The sequence below is a fragment of the Aspergillus pseudonomiae genome (assembly GCF_009193645.1).
Source record: "Aspergillus pseudonomiae strain CBS 119388 unplaced genomic scaffold BDV37scaffold_75, whole genome shotgun sequence".
Lineage (NCBI taxonomy): Eukaryota > Fungi > Ascomycota > Eurotiomycetes > Eurotiales > Aspergillaceae > Aspergillus > Aspergillus pseudonomiae.
In genome coordinates, this window is record NW_022476067.1 from 80,408 (window position 1) to 108,182 (window position 27,775).

Sequence of the window (27,775 nt, forward strand, 5' to 3'; positions counted from 1 at the left end):
GGCTTCAAGGCCAATGACTATGGATTCTGAGCATGAAAATAAGAATTTGCTTATGTAGCCTTTGTGAGAACTATCTTACATCGAATTGGGGATGTGGTTTAGTGGTATAATGTTCGCTTAGCATGTGAAAGGTCCGGGGTTCAATTCCCCGCATCTCCATCTCTTTTTGCATTTTGTTTATACTTCCCGATGATTTTTTTTTTTTCTCGCTCGTTGTTCCTCGCTAGAACTCGGCCCCTGCCTGCTCTACTACCAAGGAGTGGGCACATGGATCGGCGTGCATACATCTACCCACGTTGTGCGATCTGAGTCTCGATAATCTAACCGTCAAACAAAACAAATAGCATTTCAATTATCCTATTCAAAAAGCCATGAGAAGGCAGAACGAGCCCACGCCGGGCAGTTGATACTATACAGTAAAGCTATATATGATACAATGAACAACCCCTACCAATTCTCCCACACAGCATCTGGCAGAACCTTCCTCATGATACCCCAGTGCTCCAGAGCACCCTGGTCCTGCCACCTATATAGCCTACCGGTGTCCTTGGCCCTCAGGACAGGCTGTCCACCGGTAACGGTGGTGAAGATAGCCGGATCAATCTCATGCTTGGGCACGAGGTATGTTTCACGGAACTTGCTGTCTAGGAAGTCGGCAGGGACAGCATCCCTGAAACGCAGAGGAGTAGCAGAATCCTTCTTACAGAAAACGACCATGTTCGTGAAATCTGCATTGCCCTCTTCGCCTGAATCTTCACGGAAGAACCGACAAGACGGGAACACTGCTTGGATGGTACGGACGGTGAGAGCGGCCGGGTAAAGAGAGAGGTCACCAGCGTAGTTCTGTCCAGGGTTAGTATGAGGCTGGCGAGGTAATTCAGTATGAACGTACCATTGCGATAATACCGTCTTGCTTAAGGAGAGAGTTAAGACCCTCGAGGAACTCAATGGAGAAGAGCTCGATTGGTTCCGCGCCGCCAGTGAACACATCGTGGACAATGTAGTCATATTGGGTGGGGTTGGGAGATTTCAAAGCGCGGTCAACGAACAGCGTGGCGTCTTCGATGGCTGCAATGTGGTTAGACGGGAGGTGGAAGTATTTGCTGGCGAACTTGTGGACGACAGGGTCAATCTCGACAATGGTGGTTTCGATTCCATGAGTGATGAGTGCAGCAGGTGTAGTGCCGACTCCAAGTCCACTGAGTTACAGTTAGCTTGACCACGTAGGAGAGTTAAGTTTTGACTCACATGACAAGTGCCTTGCTGTCTGCGTCTACTCGGTGAGCTCCGTGGTCCGTTTCCGCCAGCCGGACGGCCTCGAGCAAAGAGAAGACTGCATAAATCGGGTCCTGAACCTTGGGTTTGTAGTTGCGATAGGTCTTGGTCCACTGGCCCCCGAGAAGGCTATGGTCACATCGCATCACCCGGAAGCCATCCTCCAGGCTATCCAAAACCGATATATACCCGGTTGAGGACTCCTGCCGATCCACGAGTGCAAATCCCTCCTCATTAAGCGCGGACCTGAGCCCCGATGTTGTCATTCCCAAAGGCAGGTGCACATTGGAGGTGAGTGTGAAGAGGATAGAGGGAATGGCCAAGAGGAGCCACTTAGATGGAACGACGGCAGAACACAAGATTGCCACCAATAGCTGAAGGCCCGTGCTTGAGAAAAGCCAGAATGAACCGATAAACCTCGCAATGAATGATTTCGCAAGCTTCTCCGAGAAAGAATAAATGACATACGAGCCAATGAGGGGGATATGCTCTTTAGCAAGATCACCATAGCGTTCAAGGTTAAGGCCAGCTTGCACCAACTTGGCGGCACAGGCAACGGAGAGCAAAACAAAAGGATAGAAGGCAACCACCTCAGTGATCACGGCGCCGGTAGGGTTCCCAAACGAGGAGCTCTGCTGGAACAAAAAGTACTGGATGGTGGGGTACCAGAATGCGACGACAGGGAGTAGATACACAGCCCGGCGGTTCGTTAACTGCTGAATAACATCCTTGAGAAACCACCCCAGCGCCGCAGTAATGGCAACTCCATAGCCGTGGAAGATATGCGACGGAGCAGAGCCGTACACCGGAGCCAGGGTCAGCACAAACACAGGCGACGAGAAAGCGGCGAGGGCCAACAATGCCGCGCCTCGCCACAGTCTTCTCGAGTTGACCTGCTGAATAATTTCTTCGAAAGACGGCATGGCGTCGGACCTCCACAGACTACTGCTTCTGGCCTAAAATATGCGCAGAAACGCTGGGGACTTGGTCTGGGGAGGCTTCACTGAAAGCGTTGGTTAACTGGTAGGTTCAATGCATGTCGAGTCAGTGGGTAGGGGAAGAGGAGCGCGTAGGGGATGGCGGTTGTGAACGAGCCAACTCCCAACGCGCGATGTGAAACAAACAGGAGGTGGTTCTCACCTATACTTCTTCAGGTAGAAAGCCCAAAGTCCATAGTCCGGCCAAGGCGAACTGTTATTCGTTGATTGAAAGGCCACGGCGGAGATTTATATCATTTATTTGATTCTTGGACGAAATTTGCCGCAGTCCTCCGGCCCAAAACAGTTTAGGCTGAATGGAGCTCTGCATGAAACCGCCACCGCTTGTCATTTCCGTCCACCTCTCCAACTTCATCCACTGCGAATTTTGTACAATCAATCATACTGCCCCTCCCCCAGTCAACCGTTAAAAGATGCCTTTTTTCCCAATGGGTACTGGAGTTCAAGCAGAGAATGACACAAACCCCACGTCCGGCGTAATGCCACTGTCCCCCGCGACGCTGGTCAAGAATCGTCGGAAACGCTACCTGGATACCCATCCGGAGTATTTCTCTGCTGATCTCGAGCTAGCCGGTCCGCTCGCTCTTTCCTTTCTTTTCCACGACTGATCGCATTTGCTATCGCAGTCGGGAAAAGATGACCAAAGCTAACACTCTAGCGTTGTAGACCCGTTGCTGTACGATCGCTTGATCCGCCGATTCCAGACACCGGCGGAACGAGAGGCTGAAGGGCGAGCCAAAGGATTCTCAGGCATACTTCAAGCAGATCTTTATCGTTCCGAGGCCAAGATGGAAGCCCTGTCGCATCCGGATCCCAATGCAATGTTTAGCTATAGCCGTGGCCCAAACGGGGAAATCCTCGCGGAGGACAAAGATGAGATTCCGACGAGCAAGGAAGAAGGCGAAAAGATCTGGCAATGGGAGATGGGACTGCGATTTATAAGGGGCGAAGACCACGACTTTGACTATGCTACTGTTGACGAGAACGATGATTATGATGACTGGAACGAAGAGCAAGAGCGATACTTCGACGATGAAGAACCCGAATGGATCGTTGAAGGTATAAGTGGCGGTGACGTCAGATCGAGACTACAAGGAGAGACTGGTGTTCAAGACTTTTGAGAAGTCCGACGTAGTCGAGACGCACTATTCACTTGATGCCTTTACGGTTGGCTCACTCTGATGCAAGCGTTTGGCCGCATCAGGCACACCCATGACAGTGGGGGTCAAAAAGTATGCGACCTCTTGGACTTAAAGGTATCTACCGCCTGAGCCGCTTGGTACCTTAAAGCATAGGAGGTCATATACTTTTGCACCACCACTGTACCATCCCCGGTCAAAGTTTTCAGTCAAAGTTTTCAGACCGAGACACCGGAGTCATTGATGCTCTCGAGAACATACTGCTTAAACCCCAGCACCCAGACACGCCGAAGAGGACTCACGACCTGGCTAGCCTAGGGCTCATATTGCAGTCTGAACTTCAAGAGCTGGGATATAGACTTCCAAGTCCCACGTGTATAGCCTTCTCGAGCCTACCCATGCCACTATAGCATGTGAGATGCTTTCAAGATCAGCAGGCTCTTACGAAGCTCTGACACTATGGTTCGATTACGTTGCAACCAGGAAATTCTCGCTGGAATCGAGACAATAAGTACAGGCCTACCGTTCTTGTCCCCTAGTATCTTCGGCTCCTCTTGTCGTACTCGGGAAGTTAAGGCAAGTCTTACCGTGTCAAGGGTTTTTTTTTTTACATTCTTTTCGCATGTCCTGCCATGGTCTAGAGGTCTCTTGGAGAATTGGTATTGAATGTGTATGGATGTAGAGGCAGAGCAGCCTTCAAGTAATGCAGACGTCAGTTATTCAACCATCATAGTTACCCTATAGGGAACGTTCATCGGCTAGTCTTTCTTCTATGAAATTTTGACTCTGACACAAAATATTTCGTAAATTACCATATGACCTGCCATTCATTTGTTGAGGGAATAGATTGTATACTTCACCATGACTCTTCCTTCAACCCTAGGCTCTATTCCCCCTACGCCAAACTCCCCATCTTTCTCGATATTATTGAGTACTGTTATATTCGGGATTGGGCTGCGTAGAGCACCGACAAATCTGCTCCTTGAGTATTTCAATCTCCCATACGCGCCAACCATGGCTTGCTATAAAACCTGGGGAGATCGTGGGGTTATCGAGATGACTCCATACGGCCAATCCATGGAACCCTATCTATATAGTCATTCAGTATAGTAGTCGCAACTATGAGATAATTCTTCGCCAGGCACTCAGTATGATAGCCTGGCATGTCTGTTCCCTCTCCTGCATCTTCTCAACTACACTCATCTCGTTGTCCCCTTTTGAAACTACCAGCTAGCTCACCTATCAAGCTTGCTTTATATATCACTTCTAACTTGGTATACGTGAGTATACCACAGTCCCCTCGAGTATCAAGCAACCGACGCTTGCTACTATCCTGAAACACCTCGACATACCCCTCAAGTGCCCATAACAATGGCACACCTCAACATCCAAGACAAGGTGGAAAAGCGACGCTGCTCAAGCAGCTCCACCAAAACCCGGTCACCGTCACCCGAGAAGACGGAAACATGCATAATCCAAAAGCTCCACAAGGAGTTTGAGGTAACAAATGATACCGTCGGCGAGGGTAGCTTCGCCAAAGTCAAGATCGTGCACAGGAAAGAGCAGGGCACGCGGGTACAGTACGCGGCCAAGTTCCTCGACAAGGAGGAAGGAGAGCCCATCTTGTTCTATAGGGACCGGGCTCGGAAGGAGTTCAACATCGCCAGGGGGCTCCATCATCCGAATATCGTCGAGGTTGTCAGCCTCTGCAAATACAAGCGTCGCCTGGCATTTGTCATGGAGTACTGTCCCCATGGCGATCTGTGTGACTTGATTAACAAGAAAACTCTTCGCCATGGGGACAAAAAGTGCCTCTTTAAACAGATGCTCAGGGGTGTTGCATACATGCATAGCCATGGTATCGCACACCACGATATTAAACCGGAGAACATGGTCCTGGCCGATGACAGCTCCCTCAAGCTTATCGACTTTGGGCTCTCCGAGGTCTTTGCGGACTTCCTCCTTCCCAACAGCCAAGGGGAGAGGGAACTTGGCCCAGTCCGCAGCTTCCCTGCTCGGCTCCGCGGCACGTATTCTTACCTTTCGCCCGAGATACTTGAGTGCAGCGGTATGTACCCACTCTTCCTTTTTCAACGCACTGAGATATCTTCATACTGATTTCTTTATAGACTACTACGACGCCCGAGCCCTCGATGTGTGGAGCTGCGCCATAACCGCATTCGTCCTATTCGCCGGCAGATTACCCTGGGACCTCGCCAATGACGAAGACGACGACTACATGGCCTTCCAGGGAAGCTGGCAGTACCTCCTCGAAGAGTACCCCGAAGTACCTGTGACGGCAGACAACTTCCCACTTGCACCTTTTGCCGCCCTATTTCGGGAGAAGGAGCTTGCCACCCTGCTCCTCCGGATGCTGCACCCGTTTCCGGAAAGGCGAATGACCGTCTTCGAAGCGTTGGAGGATCCCTGGGTTCGGGCTATTGAGTGCTGCAGCCCCGAGTCCAGCCTCTTGTCGACAGTCCGGGGTGTCAATACTGGTGATTGTGGTATCCGTAGGATGCATGACCACCGTCCCCCGACGGACAAGCTGGCTCCCTAATCTGACTCGGGGTTGCAGCGGCGGAGGATATGGGCTGTGCTTGGAGCTTGGAAATTTGGGAGTTATATAACGACATTATATGATTTTTTTTTTTTTTTTATGAATGCTGGCATTGTTGGAAGATACCCCTTGGTCATTTGCATCGACTTTCCATTTCTCTTTATACCGTTGAGGACGGCAATGGTCTCCTCGTTGCACATTTGCATGGGCACGGGACACATCTCTTTGATACCCTTTACTCTCTTATCATGTTATAATATATCATTCATGTATGTCAGAGGACGGATTATATCAGACCGCCTCATTGAGCTATTTACTACTGCATCTCGATATCATATCGAGGGTTCAGGCCCTAAGGTCGGGTGGTTGGGACGGGCCTGGGATACAATATACACCTTTATTCTGCACCTGGATTTGCTTGAACAATTGCAATGATCTTGTAGAGAGCTAGGCACGTATAAGTAGGAGGATAGGATATTATCCATGAACGTTGGGAGGTAACCTAGTAGCACTAGTAGCTCTCTCCCCGTCATCTGGGTGGCGGTTCATAGAATCCTGACGAGTGCCAAGGGGAGTTCTGCATAAATTACTTAATATTCACGAAGCTCTAATTTACAGAACCAAAGATTATAGTCTTGATTATATTATATTAATACCCCTACTACTAGTAATAACCCCAGAATCCAGCAAGACCGACAAGGATCAGTAAACCAACCAGCACAAGAAGAGAGTTGGGGCACGGATATATATACGCCCTAACTACCAAGAAATCGCAAAAGCTGACAGTGCCCGACTACAGCAACGAAGCAACCAAAGCATCTTAGAAAGGAGGTAAAAGACCAACATAACACACATGTACCCTCTCGTACATACCACCAGCTCCTCTTTGGGCAAATCGGCCTTGCACATAGTTCCTGTACTGTGCGCCAACCGGGAAATATGCCCTCCCGATATTCTCCCAATATAACTTGTTTTCCTCAGGCCCAGGTAGGGGAACAGCTAAGCTTGGATGATAAGTTGTTGTAGCCATGCTCACAGTGGGTTAGTGCATGGGTGATGGAAATCTGTGTGTTGCTGAGAGGGATAATTGAGGTAAAAGGACTACGGCTTTTTGTCTTTGAAGAGAGGAATTCGGGGGAAATAAGATCGAGAAAAGGAATGATGGGAATGTGCTCCCAGGGGTATTTATTAGTAGCCGAAGGAATGCTTGGTGACTTATTTTGTGGAAGCTCATTATGTTGGTTCTTCGATCTCTGTAGACTAAGATTGAATAAACTTATTTTATTTTTATTTCCGGCTACAGACTCGCTTTTCACCATCCAGGACCAAACATCAAAAGGAGTATAATCGTATAAGGCCATGATCACTTCTTACAAAACCGGATAAGACTCTGCAAAGCTTCATCATGTTCCTTAAAAACAGACCCAAACTTGGCCAGCTCGCCCACCTTGATGCCGCGACGAACGTCCGCAGCCTTGGAGAAATTCTTCGCGGTGCGCCCCGAACCAGCGAACAGGATATTCAGGAGCTCCATGGGTGCCGACTTTGGATCTTTCACAATGTCATAGCCCGCTAGCGCAATACTGGCACTGACGTCCGCAATTGTGGCGGCATCTGCGATCCAGGCGATGCCCGTCACGGCTCCAACGACCTCTGCGGCAAATGGTAGGATAAGTAGGACCGCGGAGAGGATGAGGAGGATCAGATTACGCTTCGCCTCTTCCTCGTGCTCCTTTTCTTCTTCGCCGATCTGCTTCACTGTCGCCATGGAGTCAACGGCTTGCAGGAGCATGAACACTGGCATGGACAGGGCAGCCACAGCGTCGTCATCGTCGCCGTCCCAGAGGAAGAAAGAGAGGTCGCCCCATGTGGCTGCTAGGTCAAGCTGGAGCTGCTGGAAACGGGGCAGCGCGTTCTTGATTGAGTCCTTGGGATTGGGGATAGTGAAGTCCTCTTTAGCCATGGGGAAGTTTTCGTACTGGAAATGGGGATGGGTGCAGATCGGAGGCGGTCCTATTCCTGTGAAAGGAGGACATGCGGGTACTTCACGGTGGTAGGTTTTGAATTCGACCCAGTCTTTTGAGATGCCGTACTTGCTCTGGAGTTCCTTGAAGAAACCATCCTCGTCGATCAACTTATACTCAATGTACACTTGCTCAGATGTGTTGATGATTGGACAGCTCTGGTACTCCCCTTTCTCCTTGCCTGGCATGGCCCACCTGCACTGGAAATACTTGTTACCTGGCCCCTCACCTTTGTTCAGCGATACGAATTTGGAGATAGCACCGGGGACCATGGCGCGGAGGTATTTGACGTAGTACCCGAACTTGTCATCGTAGCCATTGTCGACGTCGGTGTAGTTTGCCAGCGCTGTGTCCAGCGTGTCCATGAGGACCTGCGCCGCATACATTGGCATGCAGCCCTTGGGTATGTCGCTGGAGGCCTTCTCCAAGGCCTCCAACGAATTGAATGTCAGGCTATAGTCGCAAGGAAGCTCTTCAGCGCACTCGGGGCGGTCATCATCGTCCGTGCAGGAGGCGATCACGCCTTCGGTACTTGCACAAACATCCGGACAATAGCCACGCTGGCATGCAAACTTGCAAAGCCCACTATCTTTCCCATCACCTCCGATATATTCCGCACTGAAGGTCGTATTGGCAGGCGGTGGCCGGTTGAGGGCTCCCGTCGCAGTGCACTTGCAGTGGTGAATGGGACAAAATCCGTAGTTGCAGGCGTATGAACATAGCCCCTGGAGGTCGCCCTCGCCCGTACCCGCGGTGCAAGCGGGCGGAAGGAAAGGCGAAACGGTAGGTTCTGTCAGAGGTACCTTTGTTGCACCGCATGCATCCGGTGGACAGTACCCATAGTTGCACGCAAAGGCGCAGAGGCCGATGTAACTGGAACCTTCGCCGGCGATTGGATACCCTTCCACACCCGTAGGTTTGGGCTTCACTCTCGGGGCACCCATCTTGGTGCACTGACAGGCTCCGATGGGGCAGTATCCGTATTTGCAGGTGAATTCACAGAGGCCTTGGAAGTTACCCGGTGCTGTGCCCTGGATGCAGGCCTGTTTCTCGATAGGCAATTTGGGTGAGACGGCTGAGATACTGGGACCGGAGGCACTCCCCACCCACGCATTGAAATTGTTATAACCGTCCTTGCAGCTTGTCGTGATGGCCGGGCCACTGAACTCCGCAATCATAGCACCGGAACGAGAGATAGAAATCTTCACATCCCCCAGAAAGCTCCCATATCCTACGCTTCCATGGTACACGCCAACCCCGCCGTCCGGGATAAAATCCCATGTAGCGGGGATGGATGCGCCTCCAACAGTGACAGTGATGGTAGCCGAAGAAGTAAGTAGTGCAGAGAAGAAGATCTTGTCCTGCACCACTTGAGCAGGCTCAAATTCAAGCTGCAGCTGACTGGCCGTATTCCCAGTTGTACCACCATCGTTGCAGGCAGCGACAGGGTTCGGCCGATACCACCCAACCACGCCCTCCTTAGTGATTGTGCCTTTTCCCTTCTTGTACGTGTCTATCCAGTAGGGTAGGAAGAGACGCCAGCCATCATGAGGCATGCCATGGGCGTAGTTGAACGGTGCCTTGCCCACCTTGAAAGCTTCATAGTTGTCGATATCGCGAAGAGGGCCAATATAATGGGATTCACCGTAGTCGTTCCAGCTGATGATCTGCAACCACTTTGGTTGAACCACCATGACTTGTTCCCAACGGTCTGTCCAGAGAGTGTCACCTAAGAGGCGTCAGTATCGAAGTCCATCTGGTGAAGACACTTGCACAAATCCAAAATTGAACTCCAGTAAAGCTTACCTCGCCAAAGCCAATTTTTATCATATCCGGGGAGGTTGGTATAAAACCATGGTGAGACCGGCATCATATATGGTTTACCATCGGCTTGATCAAGATAATCCAAGTAGGATGCATCGACGTACGTATCCATGTCCTTGTTGCCCCACGGCCAGCCGGCCCAACTGAATAGTCCATTCGCGGTGCCCGGCTTCAGAGCATCCTTTGCGCCCAGGGAAGACCACGACGGCACAACGAAGCAATTTGTCTTTTCCTTGATCTCTTCCCAGTCTTTTGCATTTCCGGGCCCTTCGAAGGTAGACACAAAGGGCTTTCCTCTGAACTTATAATACGGCGAAAACCCGCTGTAGAGCTTTATCCAGCCTATCACGAGGGCTTTCTCGAATGGCCCAGCACCAGCATAATCAAAAGAAAAGAATAGTTTGAAGCCGGTATTCTCCGCGGCTTTAAAAGCCAACGACATGGAAGACAAGTCCGAGAACGAGGCGGCAAAATTGAGTGCGAATGCATCGATATGGGCTTCTTTTGCGAGCTTCATGTCATCCTCCCAGTTGGAAAGAGACCAGTCACGCGCATTTTCAACCTAAAAGGTTAGCCGAATGCCTTTACATTCAAATCGATAAGGTTGAGGTTGCGTTCCTTACCATGAAATGGGCAAAGGCTCCCTTATCATCCTCAATGGGGTGCAAGGGCGTTATGTTCAACAACATTTCTGCCGGAAATGGTGAGCTCTCCGTTTCATTCAGCGCTGTGCTAGTGTTTAGCCCATGGCGGCTAACATCTAGGTCTGTATATGCGCTATGCGTATGGGAGCTACCATGACGCCGATGAATGTGGCGATGGTGCGAGTGAGAAGCAAGAGTGAGCCCGACAAGCGCAGCTTTTACAAGAAGACCCAACATCCTTGCTCCGTAACAAGGGGTTCAATTCAAGATAAAAAAAGATTAGAGATATGAAAGGAAGGATAAGGAAGGATAAGGAAGGACAAGGAAGGACAAGAAAGGAGATGAGTAGCTCCCACGAGTGATGAGAAGATACGAATGAATGTATTGGTCATAGACATGAAGGAAAGAAAGAAAGAAAGACAGACACAGGACCTCCTCCTGCTGTTGCTGCTGCTACTGCTGCTGCATGATAGACCGTACAAAGGCCATGGCTGGCTGCTTATATATTGTGTGAGAGACCCCTATCATGTCCATTAGATGAAAAATTTTTCACACCAAGTGATAAACTCAATTTCGAGTTGTATAGCCATATCTGAGATATTGCCCTGTGCTCAGGCTTAGTATGTCTGACTAGGACTATTCAGGACGATGCGACTGTAAGTCATAGAGTCCATCAAAAAGAAAATTACCTATGCCACGACTCCACTCACGGCCACGAGCTGAGCAGGTAATGTACCATGTGCGGTATAGCCATAGGTGCTATTAGACCCCCTAGCACCATTATATACGCTATCCGTAGGTTTTACTCTCCGAGCAAATCACCGTAGAGTCCCATAGAATGGTTTACCAGACCAAAGAGAGTCTGGCAGTACTACCGGGTCTCCCTCCAGAATGCGGTGGTAGTATGCAAAGACAGCTTCTGGGAAATGGCTTAGAGGGATACCTGATGCTTGCCGCGAAGTCGCAAGAGGTCCATTTAGCAGCTAGTCTAGAACTGACTCATTCGCCATCCTGCAGGGTGGAGAAAGAAGAGAGTTGAAAATTGGGAAGTAGGTGCCAAGACTGTGACCCCTTTTATCTTTCCTTCGCTATAAATCAGGCGATGTTACATGGGTTGCTTAGTGCTGCGTAGTAGCTGACCCTATTTTGCCCTAACGTAGCCTACCAAACCAATTCGACTACGGAGTAATTTCCATTGCTCCACCTACTACTAGACGGTTCCTATGAACTAAAGAACTAAGAATACTAGAAGGATGGGGGTTTTACGATGATTGAGGACAAACAAAAATTCAAAGGACCGTGCTTATTGAACATTAGAAGCAAGTGTAACGTTTCTTCCTGACCGTGAGCTGTTGAGGCCTGCCGATCACGGTTCCTGCCGTTCAAGCTCGGATGAATCCGAGCACAAGCCTTAAGCCAAGGGTGATCAATTCTTCTCCACTATATGAAGGGGCGAAAGACCCCGGGGTCCGAAGTAGGAAATACTCCGTAGATGCGTGGAGCTAATCTCGTATTGTCCGTACTTTTCAATAGTATATACTATATACATGGGGCGTGTCTCACTTGATGCTTCTAGTTACGTAACTATAGTCGCCCTGGTACCTGGCATCATTTAGCATCCGAGGAATCCGACTCGATATTGGTGGTCTGATTGGACGGCTAAATGCAAGACAAGTGATGTCTAGACTCTTATTAAAATTAAATGAAGGACAGAGAGCGTGGTATGTATCGGTATTACTGATATCGCTACGGCCTCGCTACGACCTCCGTTCTCAAGTAGAGTCGCGTATAGGGTACAGGGTCACGATGCCTCTGGAGACCAAAAGGGATGCTGAGGTCGTAAATTAGATGAAAAACATTGGGTTGGTATTTGAATAACAATATTGGGTTAGCAAGGAGGTCATTTCCTCCTAGGGTTGTTACATCATGGTTCAGCTAGCAATTTTCTGATCAATTATTTGGAGGCCGAATATCTATACTAAAATTTACACATATAAACTCCTCATAGAACGAAAGGATTCTGCAATCAATTCCCATGTCCCCCCTTCTAGTCACAAAACGAACAGCCAAAGAAAAAGAGCACGCTTGACTATGAAGTATTTTCTTCTTCTCATTCTTTCCTGTCTCCTGCTTCTCACAGAGACAGCCCTAGCCTCAAACACGGCCGGCCCCGCAGAGACTTTATTCTTCTACAATGCATACCTGATCGAGTTCAAAACTGTGAGCAACCCGAAAAAGCGAAAGCTTGCAAAGGGGTGTCCAGCGGCACAAGTCGATGCTCCCTGCACCTACCCAGAATTCTTGGAACACATTCTGGATGTCAAACTGAAACCCCAAGTCCATAAACCAAAGTTTCAGAACATCATCAATAATGCTGGTACTGCTGGAATTACAGAGACTTCCAGAAAATTGAGGGAAAACGGTTTCAAATGCAAATATGATCTTGCTGCTCTTGTGGAGGGCATAGGGAAGGTGACCCCTTTTTCAAAAGTGCTTGAAGCCGTTGAAGAACAGATCAAAGAAAAAGTAGCCCTTTCCAGCGTTGAGAGTGAAAAGAACAACATAAAAACTGCGCTGAAGCTCGTCGAGCAAAACCGGGTTGCAGATAACATGAGGTGGTTCAATGAAGAGCTCGAAAAGAGGCTGGGCATCGAATTCGTCAAGAGCCCACGAACCACGGACGATGGGCGCGCATGGCAAGCCTACGACACTGAAGCGACAGGAAAAAAGTATCCGGATTACGACAAACTTTCAGAGAAGACAAAAGAGGCCGTGAAAGAAATGCGAGATGCAAAGTTTCAGGTCGAGGATAAGGGGTTCGCACCACATCAGGCTGTGGTTGTGCAAGTCAAAAATATCCTGAAGCGCGTCAATAAGTGCTGAAGCAAGACCTTGCTACAACCTACAACCTATGCTGTATAATAAATACATAGAGTCATTCACAAATATGTACTCCGAGTAATGTTTTATTAAAAATGCATCGTAAATTGGTTAAAAGAACATGGCCCATGATTAGGGCTAACAATTTGAGTTCGGTAATATTACCGCATAGAGCTGTATTGAATTACAATTACCCAATGTTATTTACATATATGAATTCATCAAAACCTACTATTCATGGACTATTGATTTTAACAACGGGGCGTTGTTCCTCCGTGTGTCTCCACCGCTGCCTCTTCACAAGGGCACACCTATATTAATCCAGCACTCCCCAGAGTGATATCAAATCTTTTAACCATTCTCCGTGTTCTTAGCCTCGACTCATCTCCACCATGGGCAACAATGGACTCGACAACTCCGGAACGGGCCCCTTGAAGGTTCCCGGATTTAACAATATTCCCCTTGAGCTGTCCCTGGACAGCGAAGACAGATTCTACGATGCGGTTCCGATGGACTGGTACAGCTCTCCTCTGACAGTCCGGGAGTTGACCATGTTGAATCTGATGGAAACGCTGACGGACCGACCTGGATGGTATAACCTTGTATTTGACAAGAGCACTGCCGCAAAGTGGAAAGAAGAGGCTATGGTACGCCCGATGATTAGCCGCAAGGCGTGGGACTGGTGCTTGGCTGAATTGCGCGATAAAGCCATACGATTTAAAGAAACAGGCCAGATTTTAGTTTTAAACTCTGGCAGTGCTGTCTGTAAATCCGACACTATTATTCCCTCGTCGGTTGGCTTGAAGATCCAACAGTTTGTCTCCGATCTGTCGGACGAGTACAGAGACCAGAAAGACTGGGAGCCCAGTTCCAATAAGCAGATTTGGAATATAATAGACCCATCTCTTTTCCCTCTTATTTACGGACAGACGCGTGTTCTGGTAAATGGCGGCTATGTTCCACTCGAACAAACATTGGAAACCTACGGGCAAGGCGAGGCTGCACCAAGGCATGATCAGGATCGTGAAAGATTGGAGGGGCTTCCTGGGAGTTATCGTACCGCGAGAACATTGCTGTTCTCTCACCGATTTCAGTGGCTTCCCTGCGAGGTGGAATTCTGTGGGCCAGTGGGATCGACAGACGTACGAATTACCTCTTACATCAACGACCTGCACCCGAGCAGACAACGCTCCTTCTATGAAACGCTTGAAAAGGTAATATCTCGAGTCATCGGACCATGGAATGAGACATTAATCAAAGGAGTACCTATGGATTTCGATTTGCCTTCCCCACGGGGCAGGGCGCCCCGGAGAATTCAAACATTTGGTGTTGAATGGCAAAATGAGTATCCAAAGTGGGCAGAAGACCTGCCAACGGAACTGAATGATAACCTCGAAGCATGCCACAACACACTGGCCCGTGTCAAGGACTATGTTGCTCTTCCAGAATACGGCGTTAAAGTCGAATGGCAAGGTCTTGAAACAAAGGATATCCCACAGGATTGGGAGAGCACGGTATCCTTGAAGGACGTGGTCGATGCAAAATACAGTCGCCTGTTTCGCTTCGAGCATTCCGATCCAGGTCTCTACTCATATGACGAATGGAAGGCAGGGAAAACTGCGAAATCTATTGTTGGCCCCACGGAGCATGACATCCAGTGGAACACAGACCCGAAGATCTGGCGTTCACAATTCAATATGAAAGACCCAATGGATCGTTACAAAATACAAGAGGCTCCTGGTATGCGTTGCACTGATCATGAGTATTATACAGTGAAGCTTCAGGAAACGTTTCGCGATAAAGGCCTACAAATCATTGTGAAGTTGGAAGGGATTGAACTAACGCCAGAGAGCCCATCGTATCCGGGCGAGGATTGGCATACAGATGGCCTTCGTAATGAGCACATCGTGGGAGTTGCAGTCTATTTTTTCGACATGGAAAACGTGACAGGTAGCAGGCTCTTATTCCGTCAAGAGATTGATATGGATTCAGATGTGTATCAGTTTGAGGGATGGGATGTACCGTACTTGGAAGAGTTATTCGGCGTCAAAGATGACAAACCTGCTCTGCAGGAGCTTGGGTCTGTGTCAATTGGCCAGGGACGCCTTATAGTCTTTCCAAACGCACTCCATCACCGCATGGAGCCATTTGAGCTGATTTCCAAATCTCGGGCCGGACACCTTCGATTTCTGACACTGTGGCTCGTCGATCCATACTACCGCATTTGCTCCACGCGGAATGTACCACCGCAGCGGCATGACTGGTGGGCACAAGAAGCAGAGTCACTGGTAACGTCGGCACATTCGCTTCCTCAAGAGTTGGCCACCATGGTCATAAACGAAACACATCAATGGCCCATAGATCTCGCGGAGGCTCAACACAATCGACTTGAAAGAAGCAAGGATAGCTCTATCGCTCATGACGCGATGGAATATCTGATCCAGAATCATACAATAAATCTTTGGAAGCGAACCTAGTGATATTTGCATCTGTACCAATTGAATGAGATAGTACATATCAATTCACAGTCTTCGATCATAGTTAGGTTTGAAAGCAGTACTTTTCCCCATGGAAATGAAACAGTGGCAGGCTGTGGCAGTGTCTTTTCGCCCTGACGGCATGTTACACCTTGTATACTATTCAGCACTCCAATATCACCTGGACTGCTTATTTAACTTTTAGAGATATCCCATTCAGACGTGTTCGATAGGATTAAGTAGTTTCTTTGTCTTTTTGGCAGGCATATTCTCGACAAAGAGTAATTTTCGCAGAACGTAATGTGGACGGTATATCCTCTGTACCTGATAGCTTCTGAGATGGAATATAAAGCAGAATAAGGAAAAAGCGTTCATCAAGAGCCAATAGCTCAGCAGCATCATTGGTCTAGTGGTAGAATTCATCGTTGCCATCGATGAGGCCCGTGTTCGATTCACGGATGATGCACTCATTTTTTGCCCTTTTTGATTTCCTCCAACCAAGTACATCATAACCTTCTATTCTATACCCAGTATCACCTATACATATACACATCCCAGGTCTACAAATAGGTATCATATCTCTAACTCTTAGACTTAACACAAATAGCAATCCCACCCAACACAAGCACCATCCCTAACCAAGTTTCCTTCTCAATCACTTTCCGCTCCACGTACCACTCGCCCAGAACGGTGAAGAGAAACGCACTCGAATTAGCCAGCGGAACCGTCAGGGAGAGTTCTATGCTCATCAGCAAACGGACATATTCCACAGGGCAGACACCGATCTCCATTGCGAAAGAGAGAGAGGGAAAACCACCGGTACGTACCATGTTTCCCAACAAGGAGGAAGAACCAAATACTGCCCGTCAAGTTGATAATCAAGGGTACCGAGTACGCGGGCGTGCGGAGGAGATTGACGACCGTCCAGAACAGAGATGTGATTTTTGTCTTCAGCCAGCCCGAGGTTGAAGGCGATGAGCGCATCCAGGCGGGCTGTTGTTGTTGTTGCTGTGTTGTGCCTGTGGCAGAAGAAGCTGCTGCTGCTGCTGCTGCTGCTGGTAAGGGGTGGTCTTCATCGTCGTCTGAGGTTTCAGGTTTCGGGTCCGTGGGGTCTTCGGTTGTTTGCTGCAGTTCTTGTGCGTCGGGTTCGGGGTGGGGTGCTTGGGGCTGCGAGTGTTGCTCCTGGCGCGCGTTGAAGTCGGCGGCGGCGCGGCGGATGAAGGGGGTTGTGAAGCCCCATGCTACGCCGACTAGGAGGAAGGAGAGGATGTAGTTGAATACCGGGGGTTGGTCCGGGGTGATGCTGGCGTCGGGGTCCATCCTTGTGTGTTTTTTGGTATGTGTTGGTGTTCGATTGCCAGGTTTGGCTCGTTGGAATTGAGTTGTGGAGTGCGGAAAAGGGAGATTAATTAAATTGGGTCCTGATAAGATAGACTTTGTGGATATGTTTTAGCTGCATATGGTAAGGCACTAGTATATGTACTGTATTGCGGGTCTTGTGTTTGTAGTGAAACACCTAGTCTGTATTTTACTCTGTCGTATATTTTGCTAAGTATTTGGTGTGTACTCTGCTCAATTATTCTGGATATGTATATCGTGTGTAAGAATGATTTAGCTAACAAATTCACCAAACTGGCACTTCCTTGTATATACTAGGATATATAATTTGACTTATTCGGCTATGAAAATACACTCGATGCCGTCATATGAATATTACATTCATACAACAACGGAGGCTGCTTACTTGGAGGGACGGGATGAGGATAATTATGATAACAGTCCCACACTATCCACGGCTGGAGCATACTCAGAACTATCCTATAGTTAAAGCACCGAAATTAAAAAGGCATGAGAATACGCAGCAAAAAGTTTACGTCGATACTGAAACGCAACCTCTAATGTAGAGTCCATCGTCATGCCATCTCCCCGGGGACCCATTCCGAGATATTCCTAACGGAGAGACACCCCGACAGTTAGACGAAAGGGCTCCGTAGGTGTTGTTGGTGTACATGTTGAAGATTATGAGAACAGAGCTTAGGGAGGCAGACCCATCATTGTCCGATGCCACCACTAAAGCTATCGTCGACTCGGTCTGCATCGTTTGGTCATTTTTGGTTTTTAACGGATTCTCAACAGGTTGCATGCTTATTTTGCACACGAGGCTTGGTATGTCAAGTCAGACGTGTTTAGCAGATTCTTATTCGTTGCAGCAGCAACCCACCGAAGGAGGTAGAGCCAAATTCATAGAAACAAACGATAGAGATCATCACATCCGTAGGGATCTTTCGCACCCTGCCACATTAGGTAGTAATCTTATTGGCGCAGGCGACGTAGTGCTACTCAGTTCCCCCTACGGAGTGCTAGTGATGCGGACCGTCGCCCATTATGATCCCAGGCAGTCTGTCATGCTTACATGATATAAGTGGCCAGTTCTGAATTGCATAAGTAAATAAGCTCAATTCTATAAAAACGAACCGTGGTGGGTTAATCATGAATGATCTTTCTCTCCATTCTCCATGAACCAACGCACACTCCGCTCAAGGCCTTCCTGCATTCCCACTTTAGGTCGATACCCAAGCACTCGTTTGGCTTTGTTTCCATTCAGCGTGCGGATAAGGGTACTAAAGCGTATACCCTCACGGGTCATATTGGCAGGTTTAGTGCCGCCGGAAACTATCCACGCAACCCACTCATTGATGAATCCGAGCGTCAATCCAACCCATTTCGGGATAACCACAATATCCTCCGGCCGGATTGGGTTGCCCGTGAGGGCGGAAACTGCTCGCTGGAAGTCCCAAAAGAGCCAGGGGTCTTCATTTGTGAGATGGAAGCACTCGCCATCGACACGGGTAGATGCGTCTGTCGGGGGAGGCTTGCCCCAGGCACTGAGAAGGGCACGAGCGGCTAGGAGGTGTGCATCTGCCAGGTTTCCCACGTAGATGCAGTCGTAAGGGTTCTGACCATTGCCCATCTGGAACCGGGACTTGCCTTGGCGTGCGACGGCAAACATCTTGCCCAAGGTGCCGACGTCGCGTTCGCCGAATACCAGACAAGGTCGGATGGCGCAGGTCAGGATGCCCCGATCATCCCGGCCGCCATTGCGATTGGCAGCTTTGATGGCGTCTTCTGCATCTGCTTTCGCGATGCAGTAGAGTCGCTTCTGGCGCGGGGGGCGCAATATTGGCATTTCCTCTGTGGCATCAATGAGATCAGTGTGGTTATCGTTAATAACGCCCGGGGTTGAAGTGTTGATTAGGGCTCGCACGGTGTTCGCCTCCACAGCCGCACCTAGGAGGTGATGTGCGCCCTCGACGATGATGCGGTGGTAGGCTGACTCCGGGGCGTCGGAAAACTCGGGAGATGCAGTGTGGAAGATGGTCACAGGGCGCGCGATCTGCATGATGCGCTGCACATCCTCGACACAGGCCAAATCGCCATGGTGGTAGTGCACATTCGGATTGGGATGGCGGTTGCGGTCGATGTTCACGTCGATTGAGTGGATATTGCAGTCAGGCTCCTCCTCGAGGATTTTGGCGATGATATGGTAGGCTATGAAGCCATTGCCGCCGGTAACAAGGACAGGGCCAATGCTAGACATACTCAGGATTAACAAATCGATGGGGGAAATTGGAGGAGAGGAGAAGGAAGGGAAGTTGAGAGCAGAGAAAGTCAGGGGGGCGGAATTGTTGGTGCTTACGGGCTACAGGGATTTAAATTCCTACCAGTTGCTTGAGCTTCCCGTTTAGATGGAACAAAGTCCGCATATTTGTCTGAATCTCTTGAAATACTTGAAATGCTTGAATTGATCTAGAATTATATTTTGGGTCGCAATCGTGTGGTACGCGAAAAAGAAAAAATATACAAATGCGCTTTTCCACGCCCATCCCAGTCTTAACGCCGTTTCTTCTACTAAAAACATACAGTCTAACACGAGCACAGGGTATATCCACTGGACAAAAACCAGATGGAATTCCGGATTCTATCACGTATATAGAACGGAGCTAAAGCCGACTGGTGTGCAATTTACTTCTCTAACCTTGATAGTTTTGACTGACTAGCCACTCGGAATCTGTCCCCAGCATTCAAACATCAGAAGTTGTGTATATCGGAGTTAGATAGACAGTCAAGGCTTCTATTGAGACTGACCGTGAAGTTTTCGGCCAATCTGGGGACTGCTTCGTCGTTGTCATCCAAAATGACAGCCTCAGCTGTTGCTTTGGCTTCCCTGAACAGTCATGGGCTCCGCCGGTGGTCTTGATCCATCCGCCACAAGCAGAGCAACGAACAGCCATGGTTACTCAGTTATGGCCAAAAGAGCTAAATCAGGGGCTTTGAAAGAACAGAAGAAGTGATCAACCTAGTGGGAAATATTAGGTCTTCGATTCGAAAATAAGAGTCTGAGAGAGTCAGTGGAGAGCACGTCGTATTTGTATATGAACCAGAGCATTTGGATTCTAATAGCAAGAGCTAGCTTTGCTCTTTAGTAATACCTTTAGGCAATCCATCAACTCCTGCTTGCCTCGACCAAATGGCGACGACGGAGAGAGGATGATTCATTTACTCCAAAAACTGTGCCTATGGAAATCACGGCCTCAGTGCGCATGACGTAGCAAATATCGTCTACAACCATGGGACTGGAGAAACGGGCATGTCCCAGTCGGCATTATGCCTCGCTTCTCCTAAAGTTGGTCCTGGTGCAGGTCCTACTCTGCTATAATCTGAACATGTTGGGCCATAGACTATAGACCATAGTACACAGGAAACAAGGTATCTATCTCTATTGGTGTTCTGCAATTGCTCCGAAGGCCAGGGCGATGTTGTATTTTCGAAAACAGACTGAATACTGGCAAACGAGTATTTGATAAGTTCTATACCCTGTACATCTAGAAACATGAACATAAGGAAGCCAACTATCTCACTCTATCAATCTACCAGAAGAATCCTACCTACTCCGTAGTAGTAGAAAAGATACTCCACAAGAACACCATACCCAATCAAGCCCCCGACCAGAAACCAACCAAGCTAAACCCGAACCAGCGCCGCATTCAAAAAAAAAAAAAAACAGGCATGACGTAATCAAACCCAACCACCTCCGACTGATTAAACAAACCCAAGTAACTACAACAATCACATCACACGCCCTAACTAAACCCAACCAAAAACCCTCAAAAAGAAAAAAACGAGAAAAAGAGCAGCCAAAATGGTCTTCCGATTTGTATGTCCCCATCCCAGCCCCAATTTCTATCCGATTGAATCCTGCCCAATTCAAATTCAACCAATCCAAATACCTTTCTTCTACCCCCCAAAGAATAAATAATCACCAACCGATTCATTGATTGAACTAATTAATATAAATAACCAGCCCAAAACCCTCGACCCCATAACCCTCTTCCACAGTCCCAGCGCGCCGGCGTCGCAAAACGCCCTCAAAACGCTGCAACGGGCGCTCGCGGCCGCCGAAGCGGGCGAGCCGCAGACGACCAAACGGGGCGAGTTCCAGCTGGAGGTGACGACCGAGGCGCCGACGACGGACCAGCTGCGCAATATCCTGGACTATGTGACGGCGGATCCGGCGGGGGCGGGGAGTAATCGGATTGTGTATGGGGTTGAGCAGGTTGTGAAGGGGGCGAGGAATGCGGAGGATGCGGTCAAGAGGTTCAAGGAGGATGGGGGACAGGGGTTTGTTAGGCCTATTGTGAGTCTTTTTTTCTTTCTTTCTTTCTTTCTGCTTCGCTTTGCTTTGGGATTGGGGTTTGATTGAGGGTTTGCTAATGGGTCTTTTTAGACGGTGGATTGGACGAATGGTCGGGCTGTGCTTGGGGATAATGAATCGGAGATTCTGAAGATGGTGCATCAGTTGGATGTCGACTAAATTCTTTCCTTCCATGTGGAGTATTTGGCTACAATTTCCTGGTATGACTTGGTTTGAAAATTTGGATTTCGTTTATCAGTCTACGATACCTCTATGTATCATACAAGCAATTACACTCAACTCCAGACCATGACCCTTGACCCGGTAATGCATACAGTCAGACATGAACATTAAACATATACTCGCTCATCAAATCCAGTCATGGTCAATTCGAGATCCAGCTCGTACCGTGCTAGTAAGGAGGGAAGAAAAAGATGAAGAAGGGAAAAAGATACGCGTTAAAACATCGTCCCGAACGACCCATCCGTCGCAATCGGTTTGCGCGGTGAGCTGCGTCCTCCGTCCATGGCCGGTTTTCGATGCCTACATCCGTTCATTAGAAACCATGTGGTGTGGCCCATTTCGGGGCGAACGTACCTGAATGTGAACCCGACGAAGAGACCCTTGCTCATCTTCTCGTCTCGCTCTGCCATTTCCTCCAATGCGCGTTGCTTGTCATGGACCTCCTTGTACTTGGCCATGTCCGCTTCGCTGGTAAAGTCGTCGAAGTAGCCTGCGTCCGTCTCCGAATCCAGTTCGGGTACAAACGGCGCACGCTGCTCGCGCAGCCGGTTGAAGTCAACCTCTGCAAAATAGTCATGGGCGTGAATCTCCTGGATGTTCTTGAACCGTCTCTCCTTCGAAGCGACCAACTTCGTGATCAGATCCCATGTCCGTCGCGACAGGAAGTAGTTCGGGTCTTCATATACTGGTTTGCGCAGCACCTTTTGCCAGTTCTTCAGATTCTGCCATGTCTCATCGACCGTGGCACCGGCAAAAGGTGGGTATCCCGCCAGGGCCTCAAATAGCATGCACCCCAAGCTCCAGTAGTCGACTGTGAAATCATACTGCTCGCCCTTCAACACCTCCGGCGCCATGTAATCTGGCGATCCAACGATAGACTTGGCGTAGTTGACTTGACGCTCCCGGAGCGTGCGATATCCCTGGCGTCGCTCGGCCATCGTACGCTGCTCCATCGGACGACCGAACGGCACTGGCGTGTTGCCCACCTCCTCCAGCTTCACGCGCATGGATTCGATCTTGCCGGGGTTCAGCATGCCTGCCGCCAGGCCAAAGTCAGTCAGCTTCACGTGGCCCGTGGAATCGATCAGGAAGTTCTCTGGCTTCAAATCGCGATGGATATACCCCAGCGCATGCAGGGCGTCGATGCAGCTGAACATCTCACTAATATAGAATCGCGCGTGGCGGTTGTGCAGGACTCCCGTATTGTTGAGCAGTGTGCGGAAATCTCCACCGGGCACATACTCCATCGCAAGGTAAATTTGGTCCTCGTCCTGGAAAGCGTAGAGGAGCTTGACTAGCCAGTCACTCTTGGCGGCTGTCAGGATGTCGCGCTCGGTCAGAATATGCCGAATCTCGTCCAGTTTAAACAGTAGCTTCTTGCTCATAACCTTCAATGCGCACACCTCCCGGGTATCCTTCTTCTGCGCCAAATACACCTGTCCATAGCCCCCCTGGCCGACCTGCGTCAGGATCTGGAAATCGTGTTGGCGGAGACGGGTGCGGCGCTTGCGGAGGTGGGCCCGTTCCCGACCCAAATATTTGAGGAGGGCCGGCTCGTAGTCATCCATGGGAGTTGCGGGCGGCTCCGGGTAGGCCGTTCGGAATTGAGAGTAGCGAGTTTGGCGATTGTGCACATAGCTGAGTAGGTCAAAATAGTGGTCGAGGAAATCTAGAAACGGTTAGCAGGCCCGATCCCATCGGTTCACAATGCGCGCGGGACAACCTACAGAGCTGTGTCACGTTTACCAATCGTTTTACCCGAGGGTTCTGCAGTTTCTCCATCTCCTCCGGCGTCAACCCCCGCATCTGCACCTGACGTCTCTGGATGCTCTCGACATCGCGTGGCTGATACGGCTGGTGACGAGAGATGGCGGCCGCAGCGGGATTTGGGCCCAAGTCTTTGCCCACCCGCGTCGGACTCGGTGGTGTATTCTCCTTATTTGCTTTGCGCGTCGGACTCCCTGGGGGCTGTCGAATGACGCTCTCACTGAAGTCTTCCACCGATTTTTTCGGAGAAAACATGGGGTGGCTGTAATGGTCGTAGGTGCCCTTGTTGGGCGAGGTGGGGTTGAGCTTCATCGCTTTATCGAAGACATTTGGTAGATCTAGGGCGCCCGGGGGAAATCTGTTTTTGCTGGGACTGCCCTGCGGCGTCTGAACCGGACTGGTAAACCCATTCTGCGAAGGTGTGGAGGGGCGATCCAAGGACTCGTTGCCCGAACGGGTATGTAGTAGGGGAGGGGGGTTGGGCAGCCGGAGCGCTGGTCGATCGCTCGACTCGCGGGCGAAGTTGAGGGTCATGACCACGAGAGGATAATTCTTCGAACACGTTGGATCTGATCAAGCAAGTAAATATGGCCGACGACCCCTTTGATAAGGGCGAGCCGAGGGGTTGCTGCTGTGTTTTTCCGCTGGTCGCGAGAGGGGGACCCAAAAATGGCAGAAAAAAAAGAAAAGAAAAGCAATAAATAAGAAAAAGCAAACAAGTTGCACGAGCCGTGGAAATATCGGTGAGAGAGGTTCACCAAAAAATAAAGTGAAACCCACTCAGAACCAGGAAAAAGCAACGAGCGGTACAAAGAACGCGGGAGCCGTCCAGAGCCACTGCCGTTGAAAGTCGGGTACCGATGTGAAGAATGGCTTTGTTTGACAGGGGGTTTTGAGAGAGAGGAAAAGACGAGGGACAAAGACCAGAAAGGAGTCACACTCGCTAATGGATCTCTCGTCCTGGGATGAATAGAATAATTTTGAGATTGTGGAGGAGATCAAAAAAAAGACAGGGAGGGGAAGGGAAGAGAGAGAGAGACAGGGATATGGAGATTGAAGCTGAGAGCTGAACAACTACTAGACCCCAGTGGAATACCTGAGAGCCTGAGGCCGGAAGCGCCTGCAGCCAGCCACCCAATGGCTTCAACTTCTCCCCACAGTCTCTGGACCAACCGGAATGGCTGGTGGATGCTTTAATTTCTCCTGCGCTTGCCCTACTCGCCCGTTGCTCCGGTAACTCCCTTCCTTCGATCCCTCTAGACACGGTCGATCCAGATGCACCTGTCGGATTTCCCAGGGGACAATTCGAGTTTATCGGCTCGGCTGTCAAGGCACGGCCTGCTGATTGGACTATCCCGTCTCTTGGGAGTGATCGATGGATCAGCTTAGGAGATTTTGTGATGGTGTGGGTTTCTCATCCTGCAAGTCATCGACCTAGGATCCGCCTGAGAAATCCTTCCACTCTTCCCTGGCCAAAGAAAGAAAAGAAAGGAAAGAAAAAAAAATATAAAACAAAATAAAATAAAAAAAAACCAGATCGTGAGTGGATGCTGACGATCGATGCGGCTGAAGTCTCCGTGGCAAGTCTAGTCCGAGTCCTCCCTCTTAGCGAGGGGTTTGGATGAATTACCGATGGTCATTCAATCACAACACGACCGCATCCAGAACCGAACCCTTACCTATCTACACAGATACAATTTCCACCGTGTTTAATGATGGTGTGGGAGAAACAGCTATGTAGCTTGTACCCTTGCCTCGGCCGTTTACGGAGGTCTATGCATCGAGCCGTTGTAAACAAACGGACGTCATTTCACAAGGAGAAAAGTGGGGACACCAGACTAGTTAAAAGTGATTCCATGGAATTGAAATTAAAAAAAAAAGGAAAAGAAAAATGCAACCCTCGTTCTCGATCTAAAAAAACCCAAGCAGTCGTCATCGACCCAGTAGATCCATGAAACCCATCCCTCGTGAATATGCATGTCAGCTTCAACAGTTACATCTTGGCCCGTTGTCCAGTCTACCAAGCACCGATTAGCCATATTCACCACTCATACAGTCGCACACTCAACACGCTAGCTTCCAACCAACTTTAAAAGAAAAAGGGAGAGTTGAACTCACGAAAAACGCCAAGCCGTACGACGGCGTCGTGAAGGTGATCTTCGATCCCTTCGGAAAATAAAAGACATCCCCCGGACCCGCCGTAACCTTCTGTCCGGTCTCGTCCGAGATCTCAAATTCACCCTCGAGGATGATTTTCGTCTCATCGAAATGGTACTCGTAGACTAGCGGCGTGCCTTTCTCCAGGCGGTAGAAACCGCCCGAGATGGGCTTTTCGGGATCATTGTGTTCACTAAAACGTGGTACAGATTCCGGGTTAGTCTCCAATGGTTGGGTTGGAATGGCGGGAATGGCGGCTTACCTCGAGACTATGTCCCCCAGGTAGGCATTTTCGTTTGCGATAAGGGGTGGCTTGAAGGTGGACTGGGCGTTGGCGAAGTAGGTGAAAGCGCCAGGCATTTTGCTTGAATTTGCAGTTATCCAAGATAACAGTTGTTATTGTTATTGTTGTCGTTCGTAGAGATCGAGAATTGATCAGTGGACAGTGTGGTTCATATTTCGATCGGATCTGAAGCACCAGATCTATGGCTTTATAACCTCAAACATAATACTCCTCAATTCGGATCTTTCATCGCACGCCATCACATAGGCAAGTATACCATCGGATCCAGCTGCTGGAGTCGGATACAGGAAGCGCCCCGGAAAGATATACTCGAACACATAGGATGCTGTTTATTCGACATTGAGGGGTCGTGAGGGGAACCCGTCGGATCAATATACTATGATCGACCTGGGACTCTCCGTGATCGTACCTCGATAGCGAGTGATAGATTGCTTACTGGCAGCCACTGAGGGATTGATAGCAATTGGTTGGTGAGTATGAATGAAGATTAGTCAGGTTAGGGAAGTTCGCCAGTGCTGGATTGTTTTGCCCAGATGGGTTAGTGTTTCCCTGTCTTTCATTTCTTACCGTATCCTATCGCATAAAGCCAATTAGTAGATTGGTTGAAATAAATAACTAGTCGGTATTGCCAATGAGACCAGTCCATAACACTACTAGTATAAAAGGGTAGTTTACCACGCGGACCCATTGAAGCACGAACAAGACTCAAGCAATGTAAGGTTAAATAACCATCATTATCTACCGCGTCGATCATCATAATGTCATAATCCATGCACAATACAATGCAACACCATTGACCCCAGATATCAGAAAAACCCCCAAATACAAAAGAAATCAGATCGCCCGAAAAGACTGCAATTTGTGCTCATTGGCTCCGCAAATCCGAAACTCCTTCCTGGGACCGCAAATCAGAGACTCCTTCCTGAGGCCGCAAATCAGAGACTCCTTCCTCAGGCCGCAAATCAGAGGCTGCTTCCTGAGACGGAGCCGACTTCTTCCTGCAATCCCAGCGAAAAAAAGAAAGTAAATCGTTAGTTCATCTCACCCAGACAAAGAGCGACAAAAAAAAGGACCAATAAGAATCGGAAACAAGCCTCTCACTTACTTGTTGCGTCTCCATTCATCTATATCCCTTGCCATGTTCCCCGCACCACTCGATCTCCTATCCGGATGATCATTGTGAGAGCGACCGAAGTTCCCCAACAGGAAGTTAAACGCTAAACGAAGAGCACATTAGTAAAGTCCCCCCCCTTTACAACCAATCCCATGGCATTCTAGGAGAGGAAGAGACGTCACTTACCCCGTTGCGGTGTATGGTCCTCGTCATCCTTAGATTCTTCGTTGGAGGACGTGGATTTTCTCCGCTTCTGTTCCTTACTAAGGTGGCCGAATTTCGAGAGAAGATCCATGATGTATTATACAGTACGGAAGAGAGAGAGAGGAGAACAAACGGTTATACTTTGAGGTCTGATGTATCACGACGAAAATCACGCTCTGGATAGTAATAATATGCAGAAGCAAAGGTTTCCCAAGCACAGTGGCGGTCGAGGATTCGCATATAAATACGACACTCCGTCACAGCGGCCTGCATGACATCATAAAGTCATGCGCCGAGCTAGCCCTCACCCAATAAGACTCCCAACAGGACCCCCCAATTCCCATCTGCACAAAAGGATTAAAAATCATCCTCGTCCCGACAATGGAAGAAAGAGAAATCATTCTGGCCCTGACAGAGTTCCACGAGCGACTGGCTTGGCAGACGGTTCAACAAATGGGGATCCCGCGACGGTC

At 49.2% G+C, this 27,775-nt stretch overlaps 12 protein-coding genes and 2 non-coding genes across 14 annotated transcripts; 7 read left to right on the top strand and 7 right to left on the bottom strand.

Moving 5' to 3' along the window:
* The first annotated feature begins 87 nt into the window (after nucleotides 1-87).
* Nucleotides 88-159, top strand: BDV37DRAFT_t177. Its single transcript has one exon. It is a non-coding gene; the product is annotated as a tRNA-Ala (tRNA).
* BDV37DRAFT_257124 (spermidine synthase) lies at nucleotides 112-2,492 on the bottom strand. The gene is made up of 3 exons (XM_032082909.1): nucleotides 1,249-2,492; nucleotides 893-1,199; nucleotides 112-843 (listed from the first exon to the last, which is right to left on the bottom strand). Exons 1-3 carry the CDS (start codon nucleotides 2,196-2,198, stop codon nucleotides 448-450), a joined length of 1,653 nt encoding a protein of 550 aa, XP_031937983.1. The 5' UTR covers nucleotides 2,199-2,492; the 3' UTR covers nucleotides 112-447.
* Nucleotides 2,493-2,622: 130 nt separating this feature from the next.
* BDV37DRAFT_198529 (uncharacterized protein) lies at nucleotides 2,623-3,633 on the top strand. The gene is made up of 2 exons (XM_032079821.1): nucleotides 2,623-2,846; nucleotides 2,940-3,633. Exons 1-2 carry the CDS (start codon nucleotides 2,687-2,689, stop codon nucleotides 3,392-3,394), a joined length of 615 nt encoding a protein of 204 aa, XP_031937984.1. The 5' UTR covers nucleotides 2,623-2,686; the 3' UTR covers nucleotides 3,395-3,633.
* Nucleotides 3,634-4,783: 1,150 nt separating this feature from the next.
* On the top strand, nucleotides 4,784-5,972 carry BDV37DRAFT_286409 (putative serine/threonine protein kinase; the record flags this gene model as incomplete). The annotated part of the gene is made up of 2 exons (XM_032087911.1): nucleotides 4,784-5,480; nucleotides 5,542-5,972. The coding sequence occupies 2 exons, from the start codon at nucleotides 4,784-4,786 to the stop codon at nucleotides 5,970-5,972; spliced, it is 1,128 nt and encodes a 375-aa protein (XP_031937985.1).
* A 1,363-nt stretch (nucleotides 5,973-7,335) lies between these two features.
* Nucleotides 7,336-10,701, bottom strand: BDV37DRAFT_296748 (glycoside hydrolase family 71 protein; the record flags this gene model as incomplete). The annotated part of the gene is made up of 3 exons (XM_032090175.1): nucleotides 7,336-9,725; nucleotides 9,803-10,382; nucleotides 10,444-10,701. The coding sequence occupies 3 exons, from the start codon at nucleotides 10,699-10,701 to the stop codon at nucleotides 7,336-7,338; spliced, it is 3,228 nt and encodes a 1,075-aa protein (XP_031937986.1).
* Nucleotides 10,702-12,555: 1,854 nt separating this feature from the next.
* On the top strand, nucleotides 12,556-13,347 carry BDV37DRAFT_274267 (uncharacterized protein; the record flags this gene model as incomplete). Its single annotated transcript, XM_032085207.1, has 1 exon — nucleotides 12,556-13,347. One exon carries the CDS (start codon nucleotides 12,556-12,558, stop codon nucleotides 13,345-13,347), a length of 792 nt encoding a protein of 263 aa, XP_031937987.1.
* A 389-nt stretch (nucleotides 13,348-13,736) lies between these two features.
* On the top strand, nucleotides 13,737-15,821 carry BDV37DRAFT_274268 (DUF4246 domain-containing protein; the record flags this gene model as incomplete). The annotated part of the gene is made up of 1 exon (XM_032085208.1): nucleotides 13,737-15,821. One exon carries the CDS (start codon nucleotides 13,737-13,739, stop codon nucleotides 15,819-15,821), a length of 2,085 nt encoding a protein of 694 aa, XP_031937988.1.
* Nucleotides 15,822-16,208: 387 nt separating this feature from the next.
* BDV37DRAFT_257130 (uncharacterized protein) lies at nucleotides 16,209-17,189 on the bottom strand. The gene is made up of 2 exons (XM_032082910.1): nucleotides 16,649-17,189; nucleotides 16,209-16,560 (listed from the first exon to the last, which is right to left on the bottom strand). Exons 1-2 carry the CDS (start codon nucleotides 17,139-17,141, stop codon nucleotides 16,403-16,405), a joined length of 651 nt encoding a protein of 216 aa, XP_031937989.1. The 5' UTR covers nucleotides 17,142-17,189; the 3' UTR covers nucleotides 16,209-16,402.
* Nucleotides 16,217-16,287, top strand: BDV37DRAFT_t178. The gene has a single exon. It is a non-coding gene; the product is annotated as a tRNA-Gly (tRNA).
* A 1,111-nt stretch (nucleotides 17,190-18,300) lies between the features above and the next one.
* BDV37DRAFT_257131 (uncharacterized protein) lies at nucleotides 18,301-19,479 on the bottom strand. The gene has a single exon (XM_032082911.1). It carries the CDS (start codon nucleotides 19,417-19,419, stop codon nucleotides 18,310-18,312), a length of 1,110 nt encoding a protein of 369 aa, XP_031937990.1. The 5' UTR covers nucleotides 19,420-19,479; the 3' UTR covers nucleotides 18,301-18,309.
* Nucleotides 19,480-21,021: 1,542 nt separating this feature from the next.
* On the top strand, nucleotides 21,022-21,693 carry BDV37DRAFT_286415 (uncharacterized protein; the record flags this gene model as incomplete). The annotated part of the gene is made up of 3 exons (XM_032087912.1): nucleotides 21,022-21,036; nucleotides 21,184-21,516; nucleotides 21,607-21,693. 3 exons carry the CDS (start codon nucleotides 21,022-21,024, stop codon nucleotides 21,691-21,693), a joined length of 435 nt encoding a protein of 144 aa, XP_031937991.1.
* A 146-nt stretch (nucleotides 21,694-21,839) lies between these two features.
* On the bottom strand, nucleotides 21,840-24,261 carry BDV37DRAFT_198559 (serine/threonine-protein kinase). The gene is made up of 3 exons (XM_032079822.1): nucleotides 23,484-24,261; nucleotides 22,111-23,425; nucleotides 21,840-22,056 (listed from the first exon to the last, which is right to left on the bottom strand). Exons 1-3 carry the CDS (start codon nucleotides 24,055-24,057, stop codon nucleotides 21,972-21,974), a joined length of 1,974 nt encoding a protein of 657 aa, XP_031937992.1. The 5' UTR covers nucleotides 24,058-24,261; the 3' UTR covers nucleotides 21,840-21,971.
* A 1,255-nt stretch (nucleotides 24,262-25,516) lies between these two features.
* Nucleotides 25,517-26,040, bottom strand: BDV37DRAFT_286417 (cupin domain-containing protein; the record flags this gene model as incomplete). The annotated part of the gene is made up of 3 exons (XM_032087913.1): nucleotides 25,517-25,540; nucleotides 25,642-25,873; nucleotides 25,943-26,040. 3 exons carry the CDS (start codon nucleotides 26,038-26,040, stop codon nucleotides 25,517-25,519), a joined length of 354 nt encoding a protein of 117 aa, XP_031937993.1.
* Nucleotides 26,041-26,849: 809 nt separating this feature from the next.
* Nucleotides 26,850-27,393, bottom strand: BDV37DRAFT_286418 (uncharacterized protein; the record flags this gene model as incomplete). Its single annotated transcript, XM_032087914.1, has 3 exons — nucleotides 26,850-26,982; nucleotides 27,090-27,201; nucleotides 27,285-27,393. 3 exons carry the CDS (start codon nucleotides 27,391-27,393, stop codon nucleotides 26,850-26,852), a joined length of 354 nt encoding a protein of 117 aa, XP_031937994.1.
* Between the last annotated feature and the right edge of the window lie 382 nt (nucleotides 27,394-27,775).